Source organism: Trachymyrmex septentrionalis, unplaced genomic scaffold, assembly GCF_001594115.1.
Source record: "Trachymyrmex septentrionalis isolate Tsep2-gDNA-1 unplaced genomic scaffold, Tsep1.0 scaffold9, whole genome shotgun sequence".
Lineage (NCBI taxonomy): Eukaryota > Metazoa > Arthropoda > Insecta > Hymenoptera > Formicidae > Trachymyrmex > Trachymyrmex septentrionalis.
Window position 1 is genome coordinate 3,656,398 of NW_017306091.1, and position 26,240 is coordinate 3,682,637.

Here is a 26,240-nt window from a genome sequence, read left to right on the forward strand (position 1 = left end):
AAGACACGCGTCGCTACAAAACGGCGCAGCTTCCCTCTCCAAAGGATATCAATACTCTGACTCGTTCCAGAGCCTCAGGGCTTCTCAGCCTAACAAGGACAAACGGGTGCGGGTAGAGCCATAACTTTATTCGACGATCGTCGAAGACGATGTCGACAACAACGCCAACAACAACAACAACAGCTGCCTTTGTCCTGGGTCGTGAGTCGCCGCGCAGGCTGCCGGTGGTTGGCCGTTTTCATCCACTTGCCCTCTTCGCCGGTTCTTCCATTCCCCTCCTTGTTTCTCTTCCATGGAACAGAGGCGATGGGCAAGAGGCGAAAGGCGCGGGGGAGAGAGAGCGGGTCCGAACGAACGAGAGGAGAGGGAAAGGGACCGACGGATCTAAGGTCCGGCCTCGGCTCGCCCCGTCTCAGGGGCTTAGATCGGGCCCCGGCACATCCAAGGCGCCGCCCATTTTTTTATTCCACCCATCGAAAGAACCTGGGAGACCTCGATTCCAGTTTGCCGTCCCGCGGTCGAGCGACGGCCGTGGAATTCGCGAACTCTCAAACGGGACGCGTCCAGATTCTGTCGTCGAGACGCTCACTCGCAGGAATGTCAGGAAGGTCCGTTGCACGAGATTCTTCATCGTGTCTGAGATCCCAGAAGCAGCGGAATCTAAACGAGGATTCGGGAGGGATGCCGAATGCGTAAAGAGAAGTCAGTTGCGCGAATCCTCCTCCTCTTCATCCATGATAATGGAATCTTCATTGGAACTATATAGAACAATAAAAGAAATCCATTAAGGGTTGCGTGTGATTGTTTAACATAACATATTGATTGGATCATTCTTTACTTTGTGAATTAATAATTTCGAAATTTTTTTCATAATGTTTTCGTTAATATTTCTTATAAATGTAATATAATTGTATACATAATGACTACAATGTAGTATTATAATGTCGAGTTTTACAATATATATGCTATATAGATTGATGTTACATATTTAAAAAAAATTTTTATTATTATCTCGGAAACTTAATAGTAAAAACTAAAAATAAAAATTGAATTAATTGCGTAAAAATTGAATGTTAGCGAATGAAAGCGAAATTCATCATAATGTTTTCGTTAATATTTCTTATAAATGTAATATAATTGTATACATAATGACTACAATGTAGTATTATTGTATAATGTCAAGTTTTACAATATATATGCTATATAGATTGATGTTATAAATTTAAAAAAAATTTTTATTATTATCTCGGAAACTTAATAGTAAAAACTAAAAATAAAAATTGAATTAATTGCGTAAAAATTGAATGTTAAAAAACGAAATTCATCATGTTTTCGTTAATATTTCTTATAAATGTAATATATTATAATTGTATACATAATGACTACAATGTAGTATTATAATGTCGAGTTTTACAATATATATGCTATATAGATTAATGTTACATATTTAAAAAAAATTTTTATTATTATCTCGGAAACTTAATAGTAAAAACTAAAAATAAAAATTGAATTAATTGCGTAAAAATTGAATGTTAAAAAACGAAATTCATCATGTTTTCGTTAATATTTCTTATAAATGTAATATATTATAATTGTATACATAATGACTACAATGTAGTATTATAATGTCGAGTTTTACAATATATATGCTATATAGATTAATGTTACATATTTAAAAAAAATTTTTATTATTATCTCGGAAACTTAATAGTAAAATACTAAAAATAAAAATTGAATTAATTGCGTAAAAATTGAATGTTAGCGAATGAAAGCGAAATTCATCATAATGTTTTCGTTAATATTTCTTATAAATGTAATATAATTGTATACATAATGACTACAATGTAGTATTATTGTATAATGTCAAGTTTTACAATATATATGCTATATAGATTGATGTTACAAATTTAAAAAAAATTTTTATTATTATCTCGGAAACTTAATAGTAAAATACAATACTAAAAATAAAAATTGAATTAGTTGCGTAAAAATTGAATGTTAAAAAACGAAATTATACTTTATAAACTTTTGACTATTAAAACCAAGTTTATAAAAGAAAATTCAATTTTCTATAAATATAACACATCATACTAGCAAATATAATTTGTCACTTACGTTTTGTGTAAAGACAAAGTATAGGCAATTATATATTGTTAGGATCAGTAAAAATCCTACTAGTAAAATAATAAATTTGTTTTCCTTTTTATTTAAATAAATATATTTGTTAACGCAGTAATCTGTATTAAAAATTTCAGAATATCCGGAAAATGATGCGATCTCGACCCTAAGATTGTCTCATCAAGATCGATTAACGTTCTTTTTGTATACCTGGGTAAGCCATTGTGCGTCCTGCTGGCTAGTAATAATCTTTACCTACAGAAACGTGTTTATATACGGCCGCCTATCTGTCTGTATCGGCAGGAGAGATAATTATTTTCCTTTGTGGTTGCCTCATAGAATATACCTACAAGACGCCATGCGGAGAGAGGCTGGGACCAGTATCGTTTTCATGTTCTTGAACTAGAAAGAGCAAAATGGTATGCCGACACAGAAGATGTCTTGCTATTGTTTGAGCAGAAAATCGCAAGTTTCCGACAAACGTTCAATCAAAAACTTATTTTACATTTATTTAAAAATTTTCCTATTACCATTAGAGATAAAATTTTCTATTGTAGTTTGTAAATCGAAGTCTATTTTTTTTATTGCTCCGAACAATAGACATATAATAAAAATTGTATATCTGTGAAATGTATACCTTTGACAACAAATTTTTATCACAATAGAAACACAAACACAACTTCTGTTCATCCTTGCAACGAACAACTGGCATCCCTGTACACACACACACACACACACAAAATCTTAACATTATTAAATTATTTTAAAAAGCTATATTGTATCGAACCCTGCTATTTGTTCATTTTCGTAGAATTTACTGTAAAAAAGTTGACCTGTGCCTTAAAAGTCCAACATTGGAAGATTAATTTGATGTACATGTATTCTTTTATGTTTTTTGATATTTCTTTTTCTACTTGAATAAATTTAAAATATTAAATTATATTTTATATTCACTGCTCGTTTTCACTGATGATGAGACGACGTAATTCCGTCGATTCTTCTGACACAGTTCAATAACGACGTGGCATTTGCTGAGTTGGGTGGGCTGAGTATCGGTAATTCAACAATGATTTACGCGATAACATGCTCCTTTATTACCGGCGACCGCCTCGCATATTTATTGCCGGTAAAGTTTTCGGGTAATGGTAGCATTAGAAAGCCGTGGCGTAGTCGCTAAATGTCGCTTAGGTATTCGCCGATGCTTATGGCCTTATGGTAAATATACGGGACCCGAGATCTCTCTCTCTCTCTCTCTCTCTCTCTCTCTCTCTCTCTCTCTCTCTACGAGGGGGCGACGAGTCCATAAAATAGAGAGAGAGGAAGAGAGAGAGAGAGAGAGAGAGGAAGAGAGAGAGAGAGAGAGAGAGAGAGGCAGAATACGAGAAACGGGGAAGGGCGGCAAACGGTATGGTGGGTCAGAGAGGAGTCAGAGGGGAGGACAGAAAAGGGAGGAGATAGGGACAGGAACACGGGTGCACATCTGCCGTTCGCCATAAGGTGATACCAGAAAACGCTCTCGGCTCTCCCTTGTCTCGATGGCGGCCCGTAGATCGATCCTGCCCCATAACGAAACGAAAACGCCTTCCGTGGTATATGGTGCGCCGCAATTCGTGCCAAGAAATGGCCACTGACATATAAGGATTTTATCCCCGTGAAATACGTCGACGTCGATACTTGGTGTATTCCTCGGTGAAGTGACTCGTAAATGAATTTCCTTTCGGCGAGCCCCACTTGGCGCGTCAACACGTCCATATCGCCGAAGGCGCAGAAAAAAATATTCTTAACGCACTTTTTCTCGTTCTTAGTATGAATCGAAAGTTTATGGAAAGGATAGCGGAATGATTATTTCAAATATTCCGCCGTGTAAACAATGTGTAAAACTTTCCATCTCACATATGTGGAATAAGGATAAGTCTATAGTTCATGGGGGATGATTTCTTGCACAAAAATCAATGAAAAGTGCAAAATAAACTTCTTCCATCCGAAGCTTTGTTTCCGAGAGAATCAAGTTTGAAAATCGTTATCATATTTACATAACATGACTTCACATTCCTATCACGATTGACAGAATGAAATAAAACGCGACAAATAGTGAAATTTCATTTATTCCCAACAATTGCACAATAAAGTCAAGTCTCAAACAAAGAAAAGTTAATTCTGCATTTTCGACTTATTGTTATACAAGAAATCAATCAGATGTATCGCGAGTTTGTTCCCACCCTTTAATTCTCACCTATACATATTTTGCAAAAATGCGTCCTCGTCATCGCGATTTGTAAACGCGAAGCTGATATTTCCTCACCGGTGATCGTGAGATTTGAAATTCTGCGCCACTCTCCCGTCTCGTAAACAAACCGTTGAACGACTAACCAGGCAATTAGGGAAACAACCTATTGGTGGTATACGTGCGCGGAAATTCGAATTCGTCCCGATATTTCGCAGGTGAATAAATTACCTGTCATATACATTCTCAGACACGACACATCGCACATTTGCAGCCGCAGATTGTGCGCGAGAAGCCGCGAGCTGTAAATTGCAAAGTGTGTATTCGCTTATGTATGTACGTACGGAATGTCCCAGAAATCGGTGTTATCTCGAGTTGCAAATATCAGCCGCGTGAGAAATAATTGTGCGAAAAATGCAAATCTGCACGTTTCAGACATAATTATCTATTAAATCGTAAAATGATAATTTTAATAAGTAAATCGGGAAGTTCGAAAGATGCGAATAGTCTTCACAATGAACTGGAATTTTTTCCAACAAGCAAATCTTTAATCTCCGAATCAACTATCAACGGTCATGAAAAATGAAAAACGGCATTTCGCTGAGTCTTCCTTGTTGAAGAAAATTCAATCCAACGTTTATTTCGCAATTTATTAAGGACAAGTGAATGACTTTTTTTAGACACGCTGTGTATTTGTGTACGCGTGTGTATACATAGGTTACACACCCGTCATCAGGATTATGCAACCCGGAGTGTCAGCGGGTTCGTCGAGGTTCGTTAACTCTCAATTTTGCGGCAGGCCGCACGAGTCGACCTGATCGTTTCGTTCGACTTCGCTCGTCGTTACGTACGTACGGGCGGCAATATTTGCAAGCGTCTTGGCCTCGAAAAAAAAATCTACTCTGCACAGACGCGCCGTTAATGCCCCAGCGATGAATTACAGCCGCGGTTATTCCAACGATATTCACTGAACGGAAATTGATGTCGAGTTTATCGTTTGTACAATTATATATAATCCTGTTATTAACGAGAATCAGACCAGAAAACTAAAAGTATGAAAAATACGTGAATCCTAATAAAATCTACACTCTGATTTTCCCCACGATTTTCAAACAATTAAACTTTTCAGCGCTTATAACGTACATTACGTGACATATATTTATTTATAGAAAATATTATTCTAAAATTATATATATATATATATCTTTTTCTACTAACAAACATACTTAAATCAATTACATGATTAACCTTAATAATTTTAATTTATTTTATATAAATAGGTAATCGTATTTATTAATATGTATATAAATAATTATAGATGTATTACAGATAAGATAATAAATGTTATGAGAGAGAACAAGAAATAAAAAGATAACATGTTATTAAAATATAATTACTTTTTTAAAAATGGCATAAATAGAAGGTTATTTTAGGTAGCGAGACAATCGTGATTCGTGACACGCATACATATTCGTTTTCTGGCATTTTTGCATAAAAGAGTTATATTTTATACCGTATATAAACTGTGACATAATACCTGCGCGAATTGACGATAAGATCAGTGATATTAATAAGTTTCTGAATTTATTAATATATAACGTTACACAGCATGCATGCGCGTGGAGGGTTATATTAAAATTTTTCATGAAGTTTAATCGAAGCGGAAAATAAATGCGCAAATGTGGAAGCTGAAAAATGTCTAGAATACAAATAATATTATCTTCCATTGCTGCGAACGTTCCTCATGAAATTCTATTGTTTCGTAATATTTTTTTTTGTTTATGCAATACGTATGTTGTCGGGGCACAATAAATTTCACAGATAATGATGTCGTGTGTCACACCGCGTGTGATAATTATACGTCGCGAACGAATTTAGCAGTGTAGCGTTTACACTTTGTGGAGTGCCCTGCGGGCATAAAAAAAAAAGCTTGCATTTTAATCGAACGGCGGAGATTTAAAAAAATTTGGAGTCGGAAATGAAAAGTCTCTGTCAAAGAAATAGCCGATGCGCAAACCGAATCGCGGCGCGTGTATTCGCGGTGAGCGAGAGAGAATGAGGAGAAAAACGGGAGGGAAGGAAGGAGAGAGGCAAGAAGATCGTAACACGACTCGCGTGCCGAGGTCCGCCATGTTTCGACGGAGTCCACTACCGACGAAATTAACCGTACGCGCTCGCTCGAGGACAAAAACTAATAGCTTTCACGCTAGCTACTCAGGATTAATTAACGAAACAACTAAAAATGGCGGTCTTCGCAAAAGGCGTGCGCGACCATGTAGGACGGGATTCTGCGCATTCTTTCCCTGGAACCGCAGAAGATATATGCGCATAAAATTTGAATGAGAAATTGGAAGCGTCTTGAGCATAAAAATATATAATTAATAGAAGTCTCTGTGGTACACACAGAAGGATAAAAAGAGATAGAGAAGAAGCGGAATATATTGGAGACGTTTTTAAGATAACTCAATTCTACGTTGCATGATTATCCTTTAACTCTGTTTTTCCTTTCATATAGAAATCAAGTAATAAAACACCGAAAGAAAAAAAAATCGTTGCAATTACGATAATTTAACTGTAATTTATAGTCATTTCTAACTACACATTTTTTGGTATAGAAAACTATAAATATAATTATTACTTCTAACATTATAACAGTACAATTGTTGTAAAAATATAGTTCTCTTAACTATAATTATTGCATCAATTACTGTGCACAAGCATCAAACACTTTTTTGTCCGTGAAAATATTTGAAACTCCAAAAAAATCAACTATCAGAAGAAAAAAAAAAAGATAAAATATAATAATAATATGAGCAAGAAAAAATGACATATTGTAATATTTTCAATCAGAGTTTGTAATAAAAAATTACAACCGCGAAATTACACGGCCATCACGATTCCTAAGGGAACGTTCAATACTAAATGGCTTTATATCCAAGTTAATTCTCAAAAAGCAAGCTGTCCGTTTCTTCGGACGTCTCGGAGTAGCGATCGTACGCGCGGATGATCCAGACAGGCCAGGTTTCGGCTTTCGAAGGAAGACGTAGGCGAGTCACGCGACAGCTTGACAGACAGACATTAACGATCCACGATGGATCCGCGCGTGATTGCCATCGCCCGATCACGCACACCGTCGCGTCGTATCGGCTTCTCTTGGAGTCGCGCGGGGGAGATTGAGATTCGAAACGATCCTTTCGTCATCGTTTCGCGCGTTTGTGTTTTGTAGTTATACGCAAGACGGGGAACAAGAGAAAGGAGGAGAATTTGGCTATATCTTGAAATGATAAGAAATTAATCTGTTCTCTTCCTTCACATCGAACGGAATATCAACACACAAAATTGAGTAGAGTGAAAAAAGGCATAGTGAAATTTTTTTTTACTAAAGTCCGAAATCGATTTCTGTTTAGCAGAAGTAAGTGGAAAAAAATGAAAATATTTATACGTCAAGTGAAATTTAATAAATGGAAAGGAGGAAAGAAAGAGAAGAGGAGATATCCAAGTGATACTTTTTCTTGGACTATTACTCTAACTGAATACGTTACAAAGCGTCGCACATCATTATAATAAGTTAGCTTTAAATGCCGATTGCCGGAACAACACTAATATATACGATTACACACAATATATAATTACACGTCGCCGACAAAGAGGATATCATCTCACGTAATTGCTATTGCAATAAATTACACATATTACAATTTCAAGCTCCATTATGCCTCCCATTACACACCGCAATTTTAGCCGGTTATAACTGTGCGCCAGCGTCATTAAGTATCCAAACTCATTATACTTTTATCCTGATGAATGCTGGAAATCGCGTTATCGATTTTCTTACGTCGAGACTTCAAACTCGTACATCTGTACGTCCGACTTTTCCGGAAATGCTTCTGGAAAAATCACGTCTCCTCTTAAAACTGGCAACAATTCATGAGATTTACTAATTATATACGAGTATAAAGGAAAGGACAGTTTTGCTGAAATACTAAAAACGTAGCCGCATATAGATCTAAAAATAATTTTGTTAGATTATCACAATGATTCTTTCGTGATAAAAACGTTTCGTGATATTGATTAATGTTGCAGCAATAGAGAAATAATTCTATACACGAAATAGAAAAAAAAAAACGATTTTGCTGGAGTATCTACAAATTTAGGTATATACAGATCTGAAAATAATTTTCTTGAACTCTCAAAGGAATTATGTAGAACGCTGAAATATAATAAACAACGTATTCACAATCTTAATGAATCGTTTATTATAATGAACAATGTCTGATATTGTTAGCAATCACTTTGAGCGTCCTACATACAACCTTTTATACATACTTGCAAAACTAATGCAGCGCATAAGTACTCGACGCGTCAGTCGGGCGAATCACAGTCGTATTAACCCGCGCGGTGAGGTGCAGCTGTCAAATTATCGAAGCGCCGAGCGTTCTCTTCGAGAAATTCATCTCCATCATTCCTTCCTCTTAGCGGCGCGATCCCGCGGGATAAGCCCCGGGGAACGCGCGCGATCCTCTTCGCGGGCGCGCTTGTTGTTCCGGTCTACCCTCCCCGAGTGATACGTACGTACATGCGCGCGCACACGCGCGCACGAGTGTGTCTCGAATGGCGCGCACCTCGCATGGTGGTTTCCACACGCGTAATCACCTGTCTCGTCCATCATAAGGCCCGTACCTGGCCAGATGTAATATGCCGTGGCCCACGCAAAACCCGTCCGACATCCCAACGTTTCAACACACGCCCACGAGCGGTCGGCTCGCTTTCAAAATGTCGTAAGTCAAATTACCCCGGAGTGCACCGTTTCATCATCTGACCGGGTACCAGTGCGGGTGCGCGCTTACGTTGCTTTCCGTTGCGCTGCGCTGCGTTGCCTTACGTCGCGTTGCGCTGTGTGTGTGTGTGTGTGTGCGTGGCATCGGGGCAGGGGCCCGGATTTGCGGACGCGTGGGCGTGCGGCGCACGTACACGCGTGACCGACGGACAGGCATATCCGCGATCAAATATATACGAGATCGCTGATTAGCCGCCGCCCGCGATGGAACTCGCGAGCGGATATGTATTTCCGTGCGTTGCGACGACCGCTCGTCCGAGGAGAGATCGCTAAGTCCGCAACGATTTTGCGAAAAAAATGTCGGATATCGAGGAAACGGGGAATTTCGATATTTTCTATCCCGTTAGAAATTAATTAATAGGGAATAGTCACCTGATTTCTTCTTTTTTTTTTTTATGTTTATCTGAAATATTTTCTCATTTCAAATCACTATTATTAGTAGTAACGCATTGTCTATTATTGATTGCTTTCCAATTTACATATTATATTGAAGAACATATTATGGATATGGATATTTAATTCGAATTTTCTGAGAAAGGTAAGAGACCAAACAAATATTATACGAAATAAGCATGTTAAGTAGCCTTTATTGCGATAGTATTCTTAAAAATCAAGGTTTTTATTAACATTACGCCTTTTTATTGCAGATTTATAAAGAGTAATTATTTAAAAAATTCTTAGAAAAACATCTTAAATAATACTCGTGTAAAAGAAAATTTTACAATTCGACAAGACGATTTTGGTAAAATCGATCGTTTACGAATGAGTCAAGAACTTATATTTTGCATCGTTAAGAATACACGTCAAAAAAGGGTGTGATTCATCAACAAGCGCGAGCGTGTTCAGTTCTGACATTTAACCTCGGAAAAATGTAACCTGCCCAATTAACATAGATTAGACTATATCACAGTAGCACAGAATTGTAGGGGAGACCCCTCTCCACGCTTGAAATATGATACGTATCGTATATCTAAAAAGACACCGGCAGTGTTTCATTAAACGTACTGACAGCGCGATACTTTGGTAGAAAAATCTAATTGCGAACTCAGCGTGTAACTCGTATTATACCTACGGACTGTAATCTGACATCGCATTATCACGTTGCACATGTGACCTATTCTAGAAAAGAGAGATATAGAAGTCAAAGATAAACATAACACGGAAAGTATAACCGACAGAGAGTTATGGAGCGAGTAAATTAAAAGTTTCGTCGACGTATTCACGTTATTGAGACCCGTCTCGTATAAGAGGCCTTCAATTCGTGAGTGACGTCAGGCGTACACAATTGTAGCTTTCAATATAAAATTCCGCAGACTATCGCGCGTAGAAAAGAAAAAAAGAGGGTTTACAGCCCTTCTCCGATCGCCCCCCCTGCTTTTTTATGCAAAATACAAAAATACACGCTTCTATTACACATCCCTTACCGACGCACAAGTTTCCATCCACCCAAGCGGCGGGTTAATCTTTTATATTAAAGAACCCCCTCCCCCCCCCTCTCCCCGTAACTTTTGCTGCTTCAACATCTCTCGGACGAAAATGACCGTTATTTTTCCCAAGTTAGCCTTCGGCTAGATATCAAATGATACACGTGGATGATATCTAAGCGTGATTCTCGAGAGGTTCCACGCACACGCACGCATGAAACGTCGAGCGTCTTTGCGGCGCCTATATAAAACGCGAAGTCCCGCAATAAATTGTCGCCGAGGTATCAATAACCCCCTCCCCTCCCTACCCCCGATACCGCGCCTCGTAAGCGCCAGGTTAATAGTCGTAACGCGCGCAACCGCTTCGACTCGCTTCTCCGCCTCTCCCCCCAGTTGGTCGACTTTGAATAACGATCCGTGACGAATTCGGCGGACGCGGCCCCACACCTGAACTGTCTTACCGACTGGTATTCATCCGACAGCCGTGTTGCATTTACATGAGACGCTAGATACAGCGACAGGAGGACCACCCCGCGGGGGTGGTGTGTACGTCAATGGGGAAGAGATGTAACCAACCAGGCTAGAAAAGCGTGAAAATTTCGGAACTCCGGTACTAACGCCGTAGGTGGTCGTCCCCTTTCTTTTTTCTTTTTTTTTCTTTTTCTTCAAGGATACGTTTCACCTCCATTGTTTCACGGCGAGTTTTCCACGGTGCAAGCGCCCGGTTGAGCGCCCGATGAACCGCGCGCGCTGCGCGCAATTCATCAAAACCGGTGCCGAGGTAGAAGTAACGCTTTCGAGTATCGAGTACCGTAGCTAAGGATTAAACCGATAACGATCGCCGACCACGGTATATACGCTTCGGCTCCACGTGTCCGACGTAATTAATTGCGTCGACGTCTTTATAGTGATACGCGCGTATTCCCTCGCCGCAGCAATTTTTACGCCAATGGCGCTCGCCGGGGCAATTTAACGTGATCTATCGACGCTGGAAATGGTTAGATAGACATTCCTTTCCTTTAAGTATCATGCTATGTAATGTAGTAATTATTAATATTGTTCCGTGATTTATATTCGCAAATCTATCGGAGATAAATAATTTTCTAAGCGCGCAACGGATTTAATATTAATATACTTTAACATATCGCGTGTGCAATTTACCCAGTTGGAGGGAAAAAGTTGAAAAGAAGTTTCAACGTATCTCGTTAACATGATATTTACAAGTCCGTATGGCTTAAGGCTCATCCCTACCAGAACCCATCGGCATACTGACTTCTTCTTCTTTATAAAGAATGAAGAGGAAAGAGGAAAAGAAGCCAATAGTATGGAAATGCGTTTTTAGCTTGGACGTTTATGGTAGAATTTTCATTATTAAACATATAATGATAAAATAATGTTGTGCTTCTTCATTGAAAATAAAAAGTTAACTGTTAAATAACGCACTTTTCATTTTACACCATTATTTAGTCAATTCAAAATGAGTTATATAATATATAATCTACTGTGTGTGGATGACTTTTACTTTTTCCAAATATTTTAATGGCGCATATCGAATATCGATCATTAGGATGCCATTGAAAAATGAAGTAGTCACAGAAAGGCTACTATGGAAGTTAACATTTTTCCACTTACTTTGTCGCTCACGTCTTATTCTTCTGTGACAAGTCCCTAAAAAAATGATCATTACTCTTTATTCTTGGAAATCGGGTTCTATTATTGTCACAAATGATTCAGCACTTTCATTTCAAAGGCTTCGTATAATCTATTCACAATTCATCGTGAATTATGTCCGTCTTAAAAATACCTTTTTCGAATACTGAAAAGCATAACAATTCGAAAGACTAGATAAATGTGCATTTTTTGTAATCGTGAAGATAATTTCATAGTTCTTCTTCGAAGAACCATCGCTAGTTAAGCCGAAGAGAATCCGTCATAATGGATCGCGATCGACATGTAAAATTGCACATTTCAGGCCCATCTCTCATCATTCATTATACGTATGCCGATGCGAGATCTAAGGCTGCTATCATCGATTTTGAAAATAATCCGTACGATCGGAACGACGGTCGGCATCTCTTCGCGTCAGTCGAAGAGAGGCAGCCGCGACGCCGGCTCTGGTCAGGATCGGCGTGAACCATTTACGCAAATAAAAACGTATAATTCCGCGTTTAACGTATAATACGCTTTTAAGACCGCGCTATGCATCACACCCATATCCGGTCTCCCGTTTCCGGTCGCGAAAAGCACCGAGTTCTACGAGGCTGTGGATGGAGCTCGTGAAGCTGAAACGAGGAGACAGAAAGAGAGAGAGAGAGAGAGAGAGAGAGAAGGGTGCGAAAAAGAAAGAAAAAAAGAATAGAAACGAAACTCGCAAACACACACGCGGCGATAATGTTCGGCAACCAGCCGGCCCGGCAGATCTGCACGGGTAAATACGGACACGCCCGTCGCAATTACACGAGTGCCTGCAAGTATAATGAGGCATGCGTTTCATTGTGATTTATGCAACGGCTGGAGTCCCGTTTGTGTGTGTGTGTCGAGGGGCTACCTTTCTCTCTCTCTCTCTCTCTCTCTCTCTCTCTCTCTCTCTTAGCGCAACAGGAATTCACGAGGAATAGGCATGCGAAATCGAAGCACACAAAAACCCAACGTTGGAATCATCGGGATATAATCAGTTAGTCTTCGATACTAATAAAGAGCTTAGATTGGAGCTTAGTTCGTATCTTATTATCACTTCGTTTATTTAGATAAGAACAAGTCGCGAAATCGTTTAGTCTCTTTACACTTGATATACGTGATCTTTGATAAATCAATGAATTAAAAAAAAAATCACAGGAGACAGCTCTTTTGGGAGCGATTATCTTTAATTCGATTCTGTCGAATATCTTAGCCTTCAATTGCAGTTAAACGTAAGTAATTTAATTATTAACGTACAACGCACAATGCTCGGTCGTTTCGCAAAAGATCAAAGAAATAATACATAATGTACCTCTCTCGGATATATTCCACGCGCACTATAATTAGATGTAAATTTGCCGCCCACTTGTCTTGATTGATTCGCAAATGTCGTATAATGGAGCGCTAGGAAGGTCAATTTGTTGGTCGCGCGTTAAATATGCAATCTCTCGGAGATCATCGCGCCGGTTGAAACCTCTTCGAACGAGGAGGTTTCGCATTACCAGCGACTTGCGCGTGGCAATCGTCGCGACGCGGAGAGAGATATTAACCATAAGGGATTGTAAATATCAATGCGTAATAAATTACGCTGAATAGGCAAGATTATAGGCGGCCGGCCGGTGATTTAGCGATGATTTTTGCACTCGGCCTCGTAATACTCTATCATTAATATTTTTTTCTTCCCCTCTGTCCGCCGTTCATGCGCGTCGAAATAATAATATTTTTGGTGCAGTTGGTCGCAAAATTGCAAGCGGTTAATACGACGCGAAAGTCTCCTCTATATGGGTGCATATATATATATATATATACCGTACTTGGCGTCGCCCCGGAATGACTTCTCCGATGTCTTCGCAGAAACGCGCTTTACAAAAAACGTAAACGTAATGGAAATTGTATATTATTCAGTACTTTGACGTTTCGCTTGTACCATAATTTCTTGCGCACGTTTATGGATGTCGGCGACTATTAGAGCCGTACGCTTGACTCAACTATAATGTCTCATTCTGCGTAAAAATACTGGTAATTGTAGACGAGGCACGTCGCGAGTGTCTATCAGCTTTCAAACAACTAAATGAATTTGAAAAATGGCAAAACAATCTTTTCACGTGTACCGAATCCTTGTCGGATCAGAGTGAACACTGACCGAGGTATCTTCCATTTCATAAATACAAGCAATAATGTAAATAATTATTACGAACGTGACGTATCGATCGGATAGTCCCAATGTTGAGACGGACATGTAATGGACGAGAAATGATGAATTGATAGTAAGCAGCGTTCATAAATCCGCGCTCTTATCTTACATCACGTCGTTAATTCTGCATCGACAAATACAGGCGCAACAGCCATTCCCTGTGTATCTTAAGCGATAAATTGATCGACCTAAACAACTCGTCAAAATGCTGACGCATGACCCGCCCGACGTGACAGGCGTCATGGACCTTGCGTGTCCCGTTCAGCCGGTTTAATACTATTCGGTTACATGTATTATTCAATCAGCCAATAAGAAGGAAAACACGCGATTTATGCGATCCGCGCGCAGGCGAGAGCGGAGCTAGGGATCTCAGTTTTGGGTGGACAAGTCGCGCATGAATCATCTTCGTTCCTCGACTACGAATATAGACGTTCGAATAGTAGCTAATAAAATAGTCAACGGTCATTTTTTTCCAAACAAATTAATTAAGTTGAATCGACTTTTAAATTTTTGCTAAAATTTCACTAAAAACTGTAGACAAGTTGAAATGAAATTTTTTTCGAAAATGATTATTAATACAACGTATTAATATAACATCTTTTTATAACACAGCTAATTACGCTGTACTGTACGCCGTATGTGCAACTTCTTTGATTATTTGAGGTATAATATTGTAGAATTTTTCGCTGACATTTGGCGTTAGATAGCACAAGAATTTATAAGAAATATAGAGAAGGTGAGATATCTGCTTTGTTGGGTACAATTGAAATTTTCTATCGTGAGCAAAAAAAAAGAAATCGACGAAGTGATAACTCTCGCGTTCACAGAAAATATCCGTGATCATATCCGCCTATCAACGTGTGGTCTGGTTGTCAGTTGGAAGTCCGATCGTGAATAGCGCCGTCGTAATAACAAGCTCTTTACATTCCAGATTACACGTGCAGCTTGGAATGGCGGGCGGCTTATAAGCGCTATAAAGCGATAAAAGTCGATTTGCCTGCTGTACACCTAGGCAGTGATATATCGCTACTTAACGCCCGCGTAACGTAAACTGGACAACGCACCTGACAATTCTGAGTTTTATATTATATCAGACTTTTTTTCCTCTTTCGTTATTTTTTTTTCTTTTTTTCTTTTTTTTTCGAAAAAGATCATCAATTGATGTTTCTTTCAAAAAGTCAAATTTATGAGAGACAGTATCTAAAGGTTCGTCTTCACTGAAGCCGACCGAACTCCTTTTCTTTCCTTTATAAAGAACAAAAAGTGCCGAAAACGTGCCGATTGGCATGATTATAATATCTTCAATGGAGACAAGTTTTAAATAGATAGAACAAGTAACAATAACACGTTGATAAGTTTCATTAAAGAGATTATGGTTTAAAACCTATTTTCACTTGTGCTCGATACTGTCGAAGTGTCACTGACGTTAGAATCGACCATTTTCGAACTGCACGGTTGATTAGATGCAACAAAAATCATGCTCTTTTTTCTGCAAGCCCCCGCGCTGCATTCCATTAACGTACTGCTGCATTTTTTCAGGTCGCACTTGAATCCCAATGCTCGCTTTGGCCTGGAGCCGACATACAAGGACCTCACTCTCGCTATGGTACGCTTCGTTGTCTTTTTAAAAAATGGCAAGGTGCTCTGTTGGAAGTTGGCTATTGAGTTCTCTTCGACTTGTGCAAAAATATTCCGAGAAGAGAAACAAAAAAAAAGACCTGAAACTTCCTCGACGTTTCTTTCATTTTCGTTTTTAGTTGTGCGAACAGTGGCATTTCCCCCGTGGGCTTTGTCTCGGGCTTCTTTTGACGATAAGATGATTCACGCAACATTTGCGGTTTATCTGACGTTTGAGGTCTGAAAAATATATGCAAAATGTGTAATTGACATTAGTATGGCCGGACCGCCTTCGAGCAAAATGTGCGAAGATGTAGCTTCTATGTAGAAAACTATTCATTAAATGCTCTGGATATATACATGCACAAATATCTTCGACAATGTCCACGATATTCCTCAATACTGTAATATTTAAAACTATTATACACATGTAGTTGCGTATTTAATTAAGAATTGCGCATTAAATAAATATCGATATCAAATGTTACAGATATATTCAATTAACATTGTGTATATAAATAATTGAAAAGTTGATTAATCTAAATGTTAACTTAACTGATTTCTTTATCTGTCTATCAAAATTATAAAATTTTCGAAGGAAATATTAATTAAACAAAAGTCGAAAGTAAAACAAATTATTAAACAAACGCCATATGTACCTATTTGAGCTGTTTTCTCTATACTTCGTACATGATTTTGAACATTTGCCTTTAAAGGAAGATGGCTTAATTTTCTTCGTGGACTTGCAGAATTCTAATTGTCCCTTGTCAACTACTGATGTATCATTTTTTCTTTTCAGGGACACTTCAAATTCCAAAGTCAAGATATAAGTAGATCCATTAAGAAATGTCGGATCTTTATCTTTCTCTTCCATTCTGAATTTTAAAGTCTTTCTTCAAATTCTATTGTTAGTCTTTCGCGTTGACTTGTAAGTTTTGATTAAACTTCTCTCAACTGTCCGAATCTTTTTCTTCATCGACGCATTGTTTTTTGCTTTCGATCATATCGATCTATCATTAATCAATCAGAACCGTTATATAAATATTGTCTTTATGTGCTATTGAATTGATATATAATCGGGAAATTATTTGTAAAGTTTAATTTCATATCTAACTCACTTCTACACGATATAGTCGGAGTGGAAGCTGCAGATGCAGATCTCATTATTGCACATTCACGAAGAATCACGGTGGTCGTTGAGCCCATTTTTAATTTATCGCCAATAGTACAAGTTGGACTCCTCGCTATTATAAGGACTTTAGTCATATCAAGTGTCTAAATCGCGTGTAAATTTAGAGTGTAAATTGGTTTCTCTTTTTTTTGCATTTATTAGGTTTATAAAATTTATGACAAATAATCGTATAGATAAACGATAATCTGATTCAACCTGGTTATCACTATTCGTAGATCGCGTGCATACATTTCGGAATCTTTTCGCTAGATTCCTGCAGAACTTAACAATTCTGTAATATATGGTCGAAATTATGAAATATTTTGATAATAGTAAAGTCACTTTGTAAACATAGACAAGAAGTCAGCAAACTAAAATTTGATAGTTGAATGTTGTGAAACTCGATAAGTACAATCGATATATTATATTTCAAAGCATCCCGAATAACATTAAATAACGACAAAATGCAGACGTAATCACATAGTGGAAGTACCTCTATGATGTAAGTACGTAATCACATTTTGCATTGGTTGCGTTCAGCAGACTCAACTATTGTGGAACGGATTCATAAGCATTCGTTGCTATTCTTTGAGATCATCTAATAACAGTGAGAGCTCACGGATCCGTTAAAGTTCTAGATATACCAAAGTAGCGTGAAAGTCCTCCATTTTCAACCTAATCATATCATGTACTAATAATACTAACTGCTTATTGAACTACATGCTATTGGGTAAAAAATAGCGATCGAAATAGCCAATAGGAAAGCTGTTGGTATTTCGGCTTAGATAAAAAGAGTGCGCTACTTTGATATATCTAAAGTTTTACGCTCCGCGACAATGAAGTCTGCTGAACGCAACCATTTGAAAACTTTTTTTTTTTAAATAAGTTTTTTTAAATAAGTTTATAACAATTTTATTTTTCAAATAAATCTATTAATACAAAATCGGTACGTAGGATTTATTTATATCTTATGTACTGAATATACGACATTAATTTCTGCTTTTAGTTTTGGAATTTTTTCTCAAAGGAAGTTTTGTTGGGAAATAGCGAACACTTTTTTCAATGATCGCCTTCACTCTCGGTTTATGACTTGACACATTTCTGGACGGAATCTCCTACAGAATAATTAACAGAATTAATAGATGTGTTAAAAGATAAGATTTACAAAGAAGTTTTATATACCGTATTTAAATCCACGTTTGATTCAAAATCGCTCATGATATGATTCTTCTTTTCGCTATTTGCGCTACTAAATGTCTCCTGAGGTATTATTGGATCTTCGAATGTGATCTGCGTGTCCAGACCATATGGTATGTCTCTCGGTGGCATAACTGAAAGTCATATGTTAAAAACGTAATTTTCTCGGGAATAATATTACTAGCAATTTTTTAATAATTCTATTCTTTTATCGACTTAGTATTAAATATATGTATACTAAAATATAATTAAAGTAATATATAATATATACCACATAGTATATTACACATTACGTGTGTGTGTATACATATATGTATACATATATATATATACACAATGTATCTAAGTATATATAAGTATAGAATAAGTCAACCTGATAGAAAGACTGATTTTTTTTTAACTGATGAATTCATTAAGAATTCATACTGATGAATTATTTTCTTATTTTTAGACATTCCTAATTTTCAAATATTATTCAATTTAGACAAAGCGTGCTAAATCAATTGAAATAAATGATAATCTAAAGGCGCTACATGTGTATGCTGAATACGGTAAATTTCGAAGAGGATTGTATTCTGTATATATGTATAGTTATCGACGGTTGTTGATAATCGTGTACAAAATACAGATTCACCCAGGGGCGTATTTTCGTTATGCAACCACTAAGTCTATGTTCGTCTTCTGACCCTAAAGACAAAAATAGCTTTAGTCGCGGTCGTTTCTAACAGAACTATGCCTCAAGTTACTGCGCACACTTAAAAGAACAAAGGAAAAACAGATAATAAGAATTTCAACTTTAAACTATTAAAAACTATATACCTAAAATATACAGTTTCTGAGAAATTCTTGACATTCTTTTTCTCATCCCTATTTATATCTTTGACTCCCTCATTCCTTTGATTGTGCGTACAATAATATATCTTTGAACTTTGTCACAAAAAGCCGCCTTACGGTGTTCAGCATGATGGAATGAGAAACGTTCCGCAGATTATACAGTGACATGCCGATAGCGTTTGATTGGTCAAAATTCTTGTTGCATCATGCGCAACAGGCCTGTTTCTTTTCTTGGAAAGAAAAGGAAGAAAGGTGAACTAGTGCAAAAGTTCAACCAAAAAGAACAGACCTAACGCTTCACCGTTCTGATTCCATCATGCTCAGTGTAGTGAAATTGTCCGAAGTGTTCGGTGCAGTAAAACTGTCCGTTATAACTGTACATTATTATAACCTAAAATATTTTACCGCATTTGACATATATACATAGGTACATAAATTATCATTAGTTTCGGTTACGCGCTTTTTAAATTGAACAATGTTTGGAAATGTTAAAGAAAAGAGAAAATTTGCTTAAATTTATTAAGTAAAAATATGTTTTTCTATAAAATTGGCATCTGTAACTTGCCTAAAATATAAAGAAGAAATGGAAGAAGTTAAAAGATAATAGGGATTACTAACCTCATGATTGAATTATGTCAGTATGTTTCGACAATAATAAATATTGAATTTCAAAATATTGAATAAAAGAAACAGTGGATTATTCATTTATACATCTAATATATAATAATTCTGTCTGTGTTTTACTGTTTGATGTATCAATCCTCTTCTCTTTATCTTCATACTGTATATTACCATGTATTTCTTCGAATCTATGTGATGTTTCTGGTATTTTCTGCTCGTAGCTTCCATCTTCTTGTGCTTCAGTCCAAAATTCGGAAGCAACAATATTCTGTTCATTTATAGCAGCTCTTTTAATGTATCGTTGAATCGGTTCACTGTTGGTACTTGAAAAATTATATTTTTTTAAATATTTTTTCAAAATCTTTTTATACTTGTACGTATTAAAATTTTCTGAATTCTATAACCACAAATAATTTTGATTTTATACGGCTATATGGCAAGAATATAATTATCATAAGCTATACTAATTTAATTTATATTTAATATCAAGATGTAATTTAAAAGATCTAAATATAATATAGATATAAATATAATTTTAAAGGCATAAGTCCGTATTTACTCCATTTTTATCGGTATATGCGCACTTATTTCTGAAATTCTATAATATATGCATGCATTTATCGATAAGAATAAAGTATGAATACGGATCAGAAGATTTACGTTGTAACTTCAATTAATGCTGATTTCGTATCAAGACTATAATGTGGAGTTGTGTAAGAGTTCGCATATTCATCCATGTGCTCCATTCGGTGATTCGTATGCTGCTCAGTTTGCTTTCCCTTATTCGTCCATTCTCTTGGAGAAGTTCCGAATCTGGGGCCAGTAGTCTTACTTTTTTCTTTCGGCGTTGATGTCACAAAACGACGTGGAACCTACCGAAAGAAATTATTTGCAAATATATGCTTTCATTTATTAATAAATCACTGTAAAGAGTTCTTCGTATTACTGATTTATCAATTAGTAGTATACTTTATCCATTTTTTTAAAACAAGAAATTAAGGAAGAATACCTCGTCTGTACCTTCTTCAAGCAACATTAAAGTAACTGATGATCCATCTAAAACCCCATGAAGATGTGGTAATTTTTGTTGACAACAATTGATCGGACGATTTTTTAAAATTTTCCACCAGGAATTTTCGTCCTCCAAAAATGTCTTTATCTTTTCCATTTCTCTTAAGCAAGTCATGATTGTATTATGTGCATCTTTTAGATCATTAATCTTGTTGTCTGGGAACGGTTCTAATAAACTTTCCTGTTGAAACATATTTCAAATTTGGAAGAAATTACCGTGTATAAATAAACGAATAAATAATAATTAAATAATAAAAGTACTTAATTATTCAAGACTCACTCCTTTACTTACTACAATCGAGTAATCAGAAAAACAATGTGAAAACAAAGAGTTATAGGCGTATATAATTCAATCCATCTATTCTCCATTTATCATACTTGTTTAATGTTTGTTGTTAATAAATTACCGTTTCATCATGATAGTTTAACCCATCAAGATCTTGAGCATTTCTCTTTAGTCCTTGAATTTTGTTTACGACACGATCGTAGGAATATGATTTAAATTCGTATTTCAAATCCGTGCCGACTTTCGCATTACATCTCCTTGGTTCGCAGTACTCTCTTCGTCTCGTGACAGGCGATTTATAACGGCTTTCCAAAGTGCGTGGATTGAAAGCAGCCGGTGGAGTAAGGTGAGTGCAAATGCATGGAGGTTCCTGAAAAGCAAAATATTATATTTCGAAAGAATGTACTTTGTCAGACATATCCTCACGATATAATGCGTGACTGTATTTTTTCTAGTGATTAAAAATTTTTGTCAAAAGTTATTTTTAAAAGATTAAGTATAAAAAAAACGAATATTTAAAAATTGAAATATAATTTAACACACATATGAAAGAGAAAAATAGGTTATATACCATTTAGACAAGAAATTATATTATATTTTCTGTATTTTAATATTAATAATAATCGTAAGCCATGTTGCATTCGGACATATTCTTGAGCTACAGAATGTATTCAAATTTACATATCTTGTTCTCATTCTGGAATACTTATTGATATTTTACATTATCTTGGAATTTAAAATTATGAAATATACACACACGCACACACACACATACAAGTTCGATAAAAAAAGACTAGATGTGAAGTGGGACAACGTTGTTTTTGTAAAAAGATAAAACTTCAAGTCGTTGATATAAAATAAAGAATAGGACAATTTATAATTTTTAGTTTTTAATTTAATGTTTTTTTTTTCTTTTTTTAGTTTCCGAGTAACTTACTTGACGATGTAAAAATTTCATATACCATTTTCATTACAAAATATGCTACACATTTATAATGCCTGAAAAGAATTACGAGAATTATTTGTATAATTATTATATATTATTACGGAATATAAATTTAATTCCAGAATGCGTCGTAGCCAAGTGAAACTTAATTGCAGATTTCTATCGCTAAAGTAAAAAAGAGGTAGCATTGTCTCGCCTTTTTTTTTTTTTTCATCAGTGATCTCCAACAGCGAACGGTGACTCTCTAGCGCGAATAATCCCTTCTTTGAAAAATGATGCAGCCGGCTCATGTGGCTACTAAAAAATGAAATGGCATTTGTATCACTGCGACGTTTATCCTGAAAACGGACTTTGTGCGTCCACTTCGATGTCATGCTTACACGCTTCTTTTCGCGACACAATAAAGACTCCCGTCGTGTTTAATAGTATAAGCTCTTACCTATTTGTTCGCTTTTTGCGAGCAACACAACGTAATGCGGCGTTCAACAAATTACACAATATTTTTCACGGACGTTTTGCTAAAAAAAAAAAAACTTTTTCCATAGCTATCTTTCTCTTATAAAATACAATACATATTTTTCATTCATCGACGAATGAAACTTCCAAATATCTCCCACGACACGTCACGTTCCACAAATATTCGCGAAGGTGTTGAAAATTAAAGCATTACACGACGACCTGCTGACTTAGTATTCTAGCGACGCGCGACGTGAAAACTTGAGTGGCGTTGAAATCCTAGGTCGATGTTGGGTGCTGAAAAGACGAGCTTGTAAACGGTTCGTTTACGCAGGGATCTCGAGACCCTGGGCGCATCCTTCGAAATCTTGCCAGAATCTTGCGCAGCCGAACGACCCGCATAATTGCATTGTGACGAGAGCCGTAAGCCGCGCTCGCTCGCGTCGCTGATTCACAATGAGGGAAGAAAAAGTCAACGAGATTGTCCCGCCCGGAGGGCAAATCACAGGACTCTCGAGAGCGTCGCGCGCTGCACTCTCCTATTCATTTACAAAGGAGCGTAGATGGGATCGCCTTCTCGCGAACGCGCACCCGTAAGATGCGATCGCAATAGCATCGAAATTGGGTCATTCAGGTGCAAAGTAGGGTGAACCCACTATATTCTCTCCTAATCCCAATATTGGGCTGATTTTTCACACACAGCCTGACCCCCCCGACGTCCTCTCTTGATGAAAAACCTCAACGTCGCTGCGCGCCGTGAAATTCATTTCACAAATTCGTTGCCCTCCCGCCGTGGTCTGAAAGAGCCAAGCTTGATCGTCCGTATAATTAAGCAATAAAACGTGAATTATAGTAAACACATATCCTAGATATTAATCTCCAGAAGAGCATCAATTATCTCGTGTGTCGTTATTATTCTTGAATTAAATTGAATGTAACTTCTGATTAAAGTACGCGCGCGACATTTCAAAAAGTACCGAAATTCATGAAGAGAGGCACAGTACTTTTACCGTGCCGGTATTACGGTCGCGTCTGAAGGATGTCTTGTCCCGTGACGAAATGCCACGCCTTTCGAGAACTTAAACGCCCCGCATTTAAGAGAGAAACCACTTTCAGCCACGATCTTTCTTTTACGAATCTTCGGAACAAAGTAAGAGGAAGTATGACCGCATTAAGAGGAAGTTTCACGGCGGGCACGTATGTAACCGGCGAAGAATGTGAAGCGCGCGCGCGCGCGCGCGCGATAAAATTCAGCTCCATAATCTTCGTCGAATGGATTGTTTGCGGACGTATCTTGGCGGATGCCCCGAAGAAGGTTGCGCCATCCTGAAATTGGGTTATTCAAGTGCAAAGCAGGGCGTCGATGGCGTACGAGGGCTATCCTTCAACGTCCTCCGCTTCGGAGAGGCTCTCCCTCGAGTACTTTTTCCCTCGGAAAATACGGATTTCGTTCGCGGCGCCGTGAAAATCGGTTAGACGAGTTCATGAATTTCCATGCGGGACGAATCGTGGAATCTTCACGTTAATATCGCATTGTATCACTTTGCGTGAAGTGACCATCGCGTTCCTTTCGGCTTTCCATAAATGTTAAGTATCGCTTTATGATACCTAACTGCGGAACATTAGACATTTTGACAGCTTTCAATACGAAACTGTCTGTGGAACATCTTGTGTACATATGACACAAGCATGCAAAGCAGACGAATCGTTGCTCTCTTTTTCTTTTTGCAAAATCATTGGATCTCTTCGCGTTATTTGCACTTTTTGCATCCTTTCAGCATCCTTTTTCTCTCTTCAATATCCGAATATCTATTTATCTAATTTTCAGCGCAATTTTTGGGGATTTCAAGCAACGTGAATAAATCTGTTGTTTTGCGTTTCGACACCGTAACATTTTTCTACATCTATTTCCAACACATTATATAAATGAAAAGTAAAACCTTATCTCAGTAATATAAGATCAACAGGAATTTTTATATTTCGTTATTTATTACGTTTTTATATAACACTGTTCCAATTCCGCATTATGAATTTCACTCGAATTGAATTGTTTGAAAACGCGCGTGTACCTGTCACTCGCATATTTACCGGAAAAACTGACTTTTCAAAGTGAGATCATCTTGTATACCATACCGTTTTTATTATGTCACATACAAATCGGTATTGCAAAAAGCAAAATAAATCAATTGAGTTAAAAGATTCCTCTCTCCAAATTGAAATGAACACTGGGATACCTTTTTTTTTACTAAACGCTTTCACACCCGGTGTTGAATACAGAAGCCACGGACAAAGAAGAAGGCCGATCCCCAAAGTCGGCAAGATGTTAGCCGCAAGTCAAAATAAAGTAATTGTTATTTCCTTGTTGAATTTCTTATATCCTTCCCGAACTTTTCTCCTTTTGGGACACTGTATTATGTAAAATGATTTCCTTCGACCACTTCTATATAATCCCACCCAAGATGTCCTCATATTTCTCCCCCCGTAGATTCCCAATGTGAAAGCCGCGTGATCGTTTCGCATTTTTATAACGCCTTACAGAATTTGATCCAGAAAATGCAAAGTCATCAAATGTCGCATCTTGAAACGAGATGAGCATCACAACTGGTATTTTTATGTACAATTTTATTCCATATTTTGTTTATAATTATCGAATTGTAATGTTTCAATGGCGATCTTCAATCTTAAAATAGAGCTACAGGGAACCAGGGTTAGTTTTCAAAAGGATCCGGCAAAGATCTTTTCCACAGTAACAGTTCTTCTTTGTAATAAATTTACGAATAAATAACTTTCTCTTCAAAACTGTAAGAAAAGTGAAAACTGTAAGTCACCTTACAAACATAGATTACAAACATAGATGCCGCCTAGATCTAAGACGCCGCCTTATAACCATATTTTCTTTCATCTTTATGCAAATACAATACACTACACGTGTTTCTCTACAGTTGCTAAACATACGTGACTTGGGGCATTTCTTCGTTATCCAACCAGACTAAGACTATCTTTGACTTTAGAGGTCAGAAGACGAAGATAATCTTAGCCATGGTTACTTTTAGTTGCGTAACGAAAAAACGCCATTGACATAAACGCCATTTATTCTAAAATACTTTTGAGTGGTAGAAGAGAGAAAAGAACGATCTCCTACAGAGTAAAAGGTACGTATATCAAATCATAAAATATTGTCAATACTGAAACAAGTAAAAAATGTTCAATTATAGATTCAAAAGTTTTCATTTTGCATTTATTTCATAATGTTGTGAACCTACAATTGAAAACTATTAGAAAACTTACTCTCAGAGTATAAAACAGCCATAAAACAGTCATTAAATTCTAACAACTCTCACTTATTCTTTCATCATGAGCAGTACATCAGAAGAGGTTAGAAAGAGAGATGGAGAGAATGTAATATATCCCCCCCCCCTCTGTCTCTCTCTTTCGTAATTAACTCAATCCGACTTTGGTAATCATATGAAATCTGTCGTTGCTCATGAAATGATATGATTTTATATAATATATTTGATTCACATATATTAGGTGTACAAAAAAGTTCTGAGCTTTAGATTTGATACA

At 37.0% G+C, this 26,240-nt stretch overlaps 2 protein-coding genes across 2 annotated transcripts; both read right to left on the reverse strand.

Annotated features, from left to right (window-relative positions):
* Positions 1-703: 703 nt before the first annotated feature.
* On the reverse strand, positions 704-17,622 carry LOC108755635. Its single transcript, XM_018498749.1, has 6 exons — positions 17,479-17,622; positions 17,210-17,366; positions 16,751-17,101; positions 16,193-16,331; positions 15,859-16,118; positions 704-758 (listed from the first exon to the last, which is right to left on the reverse strand). The coding sequence occupies exons 3-6, from the start codon at positions 16,963-16,965 to the stop codon at positions 704-706; spliced, it is 669 nt and encodes a 222-aa protein (XP_018354251.1). The 5' UTR covers positions 16,966-17,101; positions 17,210-17,366; positions 17,479-17,622.
* A 621-nt stretch (positions 17,623-18,243) lies between these two features.
* LOC108755778 lies at positions 18,244-22,024 on the reverse strand. The gene is made up of 7 exons (XM_018499020.1): positions 21,843-22,024; positions 21,393-21,641; positions 20,924-21,166; positions 20,575-20,786; positions 20,038-20,237; positions 18,445-18,593; positions 18,244-18,377 (listed from the first exon to the last, which is right to left on the reverse strand). The coding sequence occupies exons 1-7, from the start codon at positions 21,843-21,845 to the stop codon at positions 18,252-18,254; spliced, it is 1,182 nt and encodes a 393-aa protein (XP_018354522.1). The 5' UTR covers positions 21,846-22,024; the 3' UTR covers positions 18,244-18,251.
* Between the last annotated feature and the right edge of the window lie 4,216 nt (positions 22,025-26,240).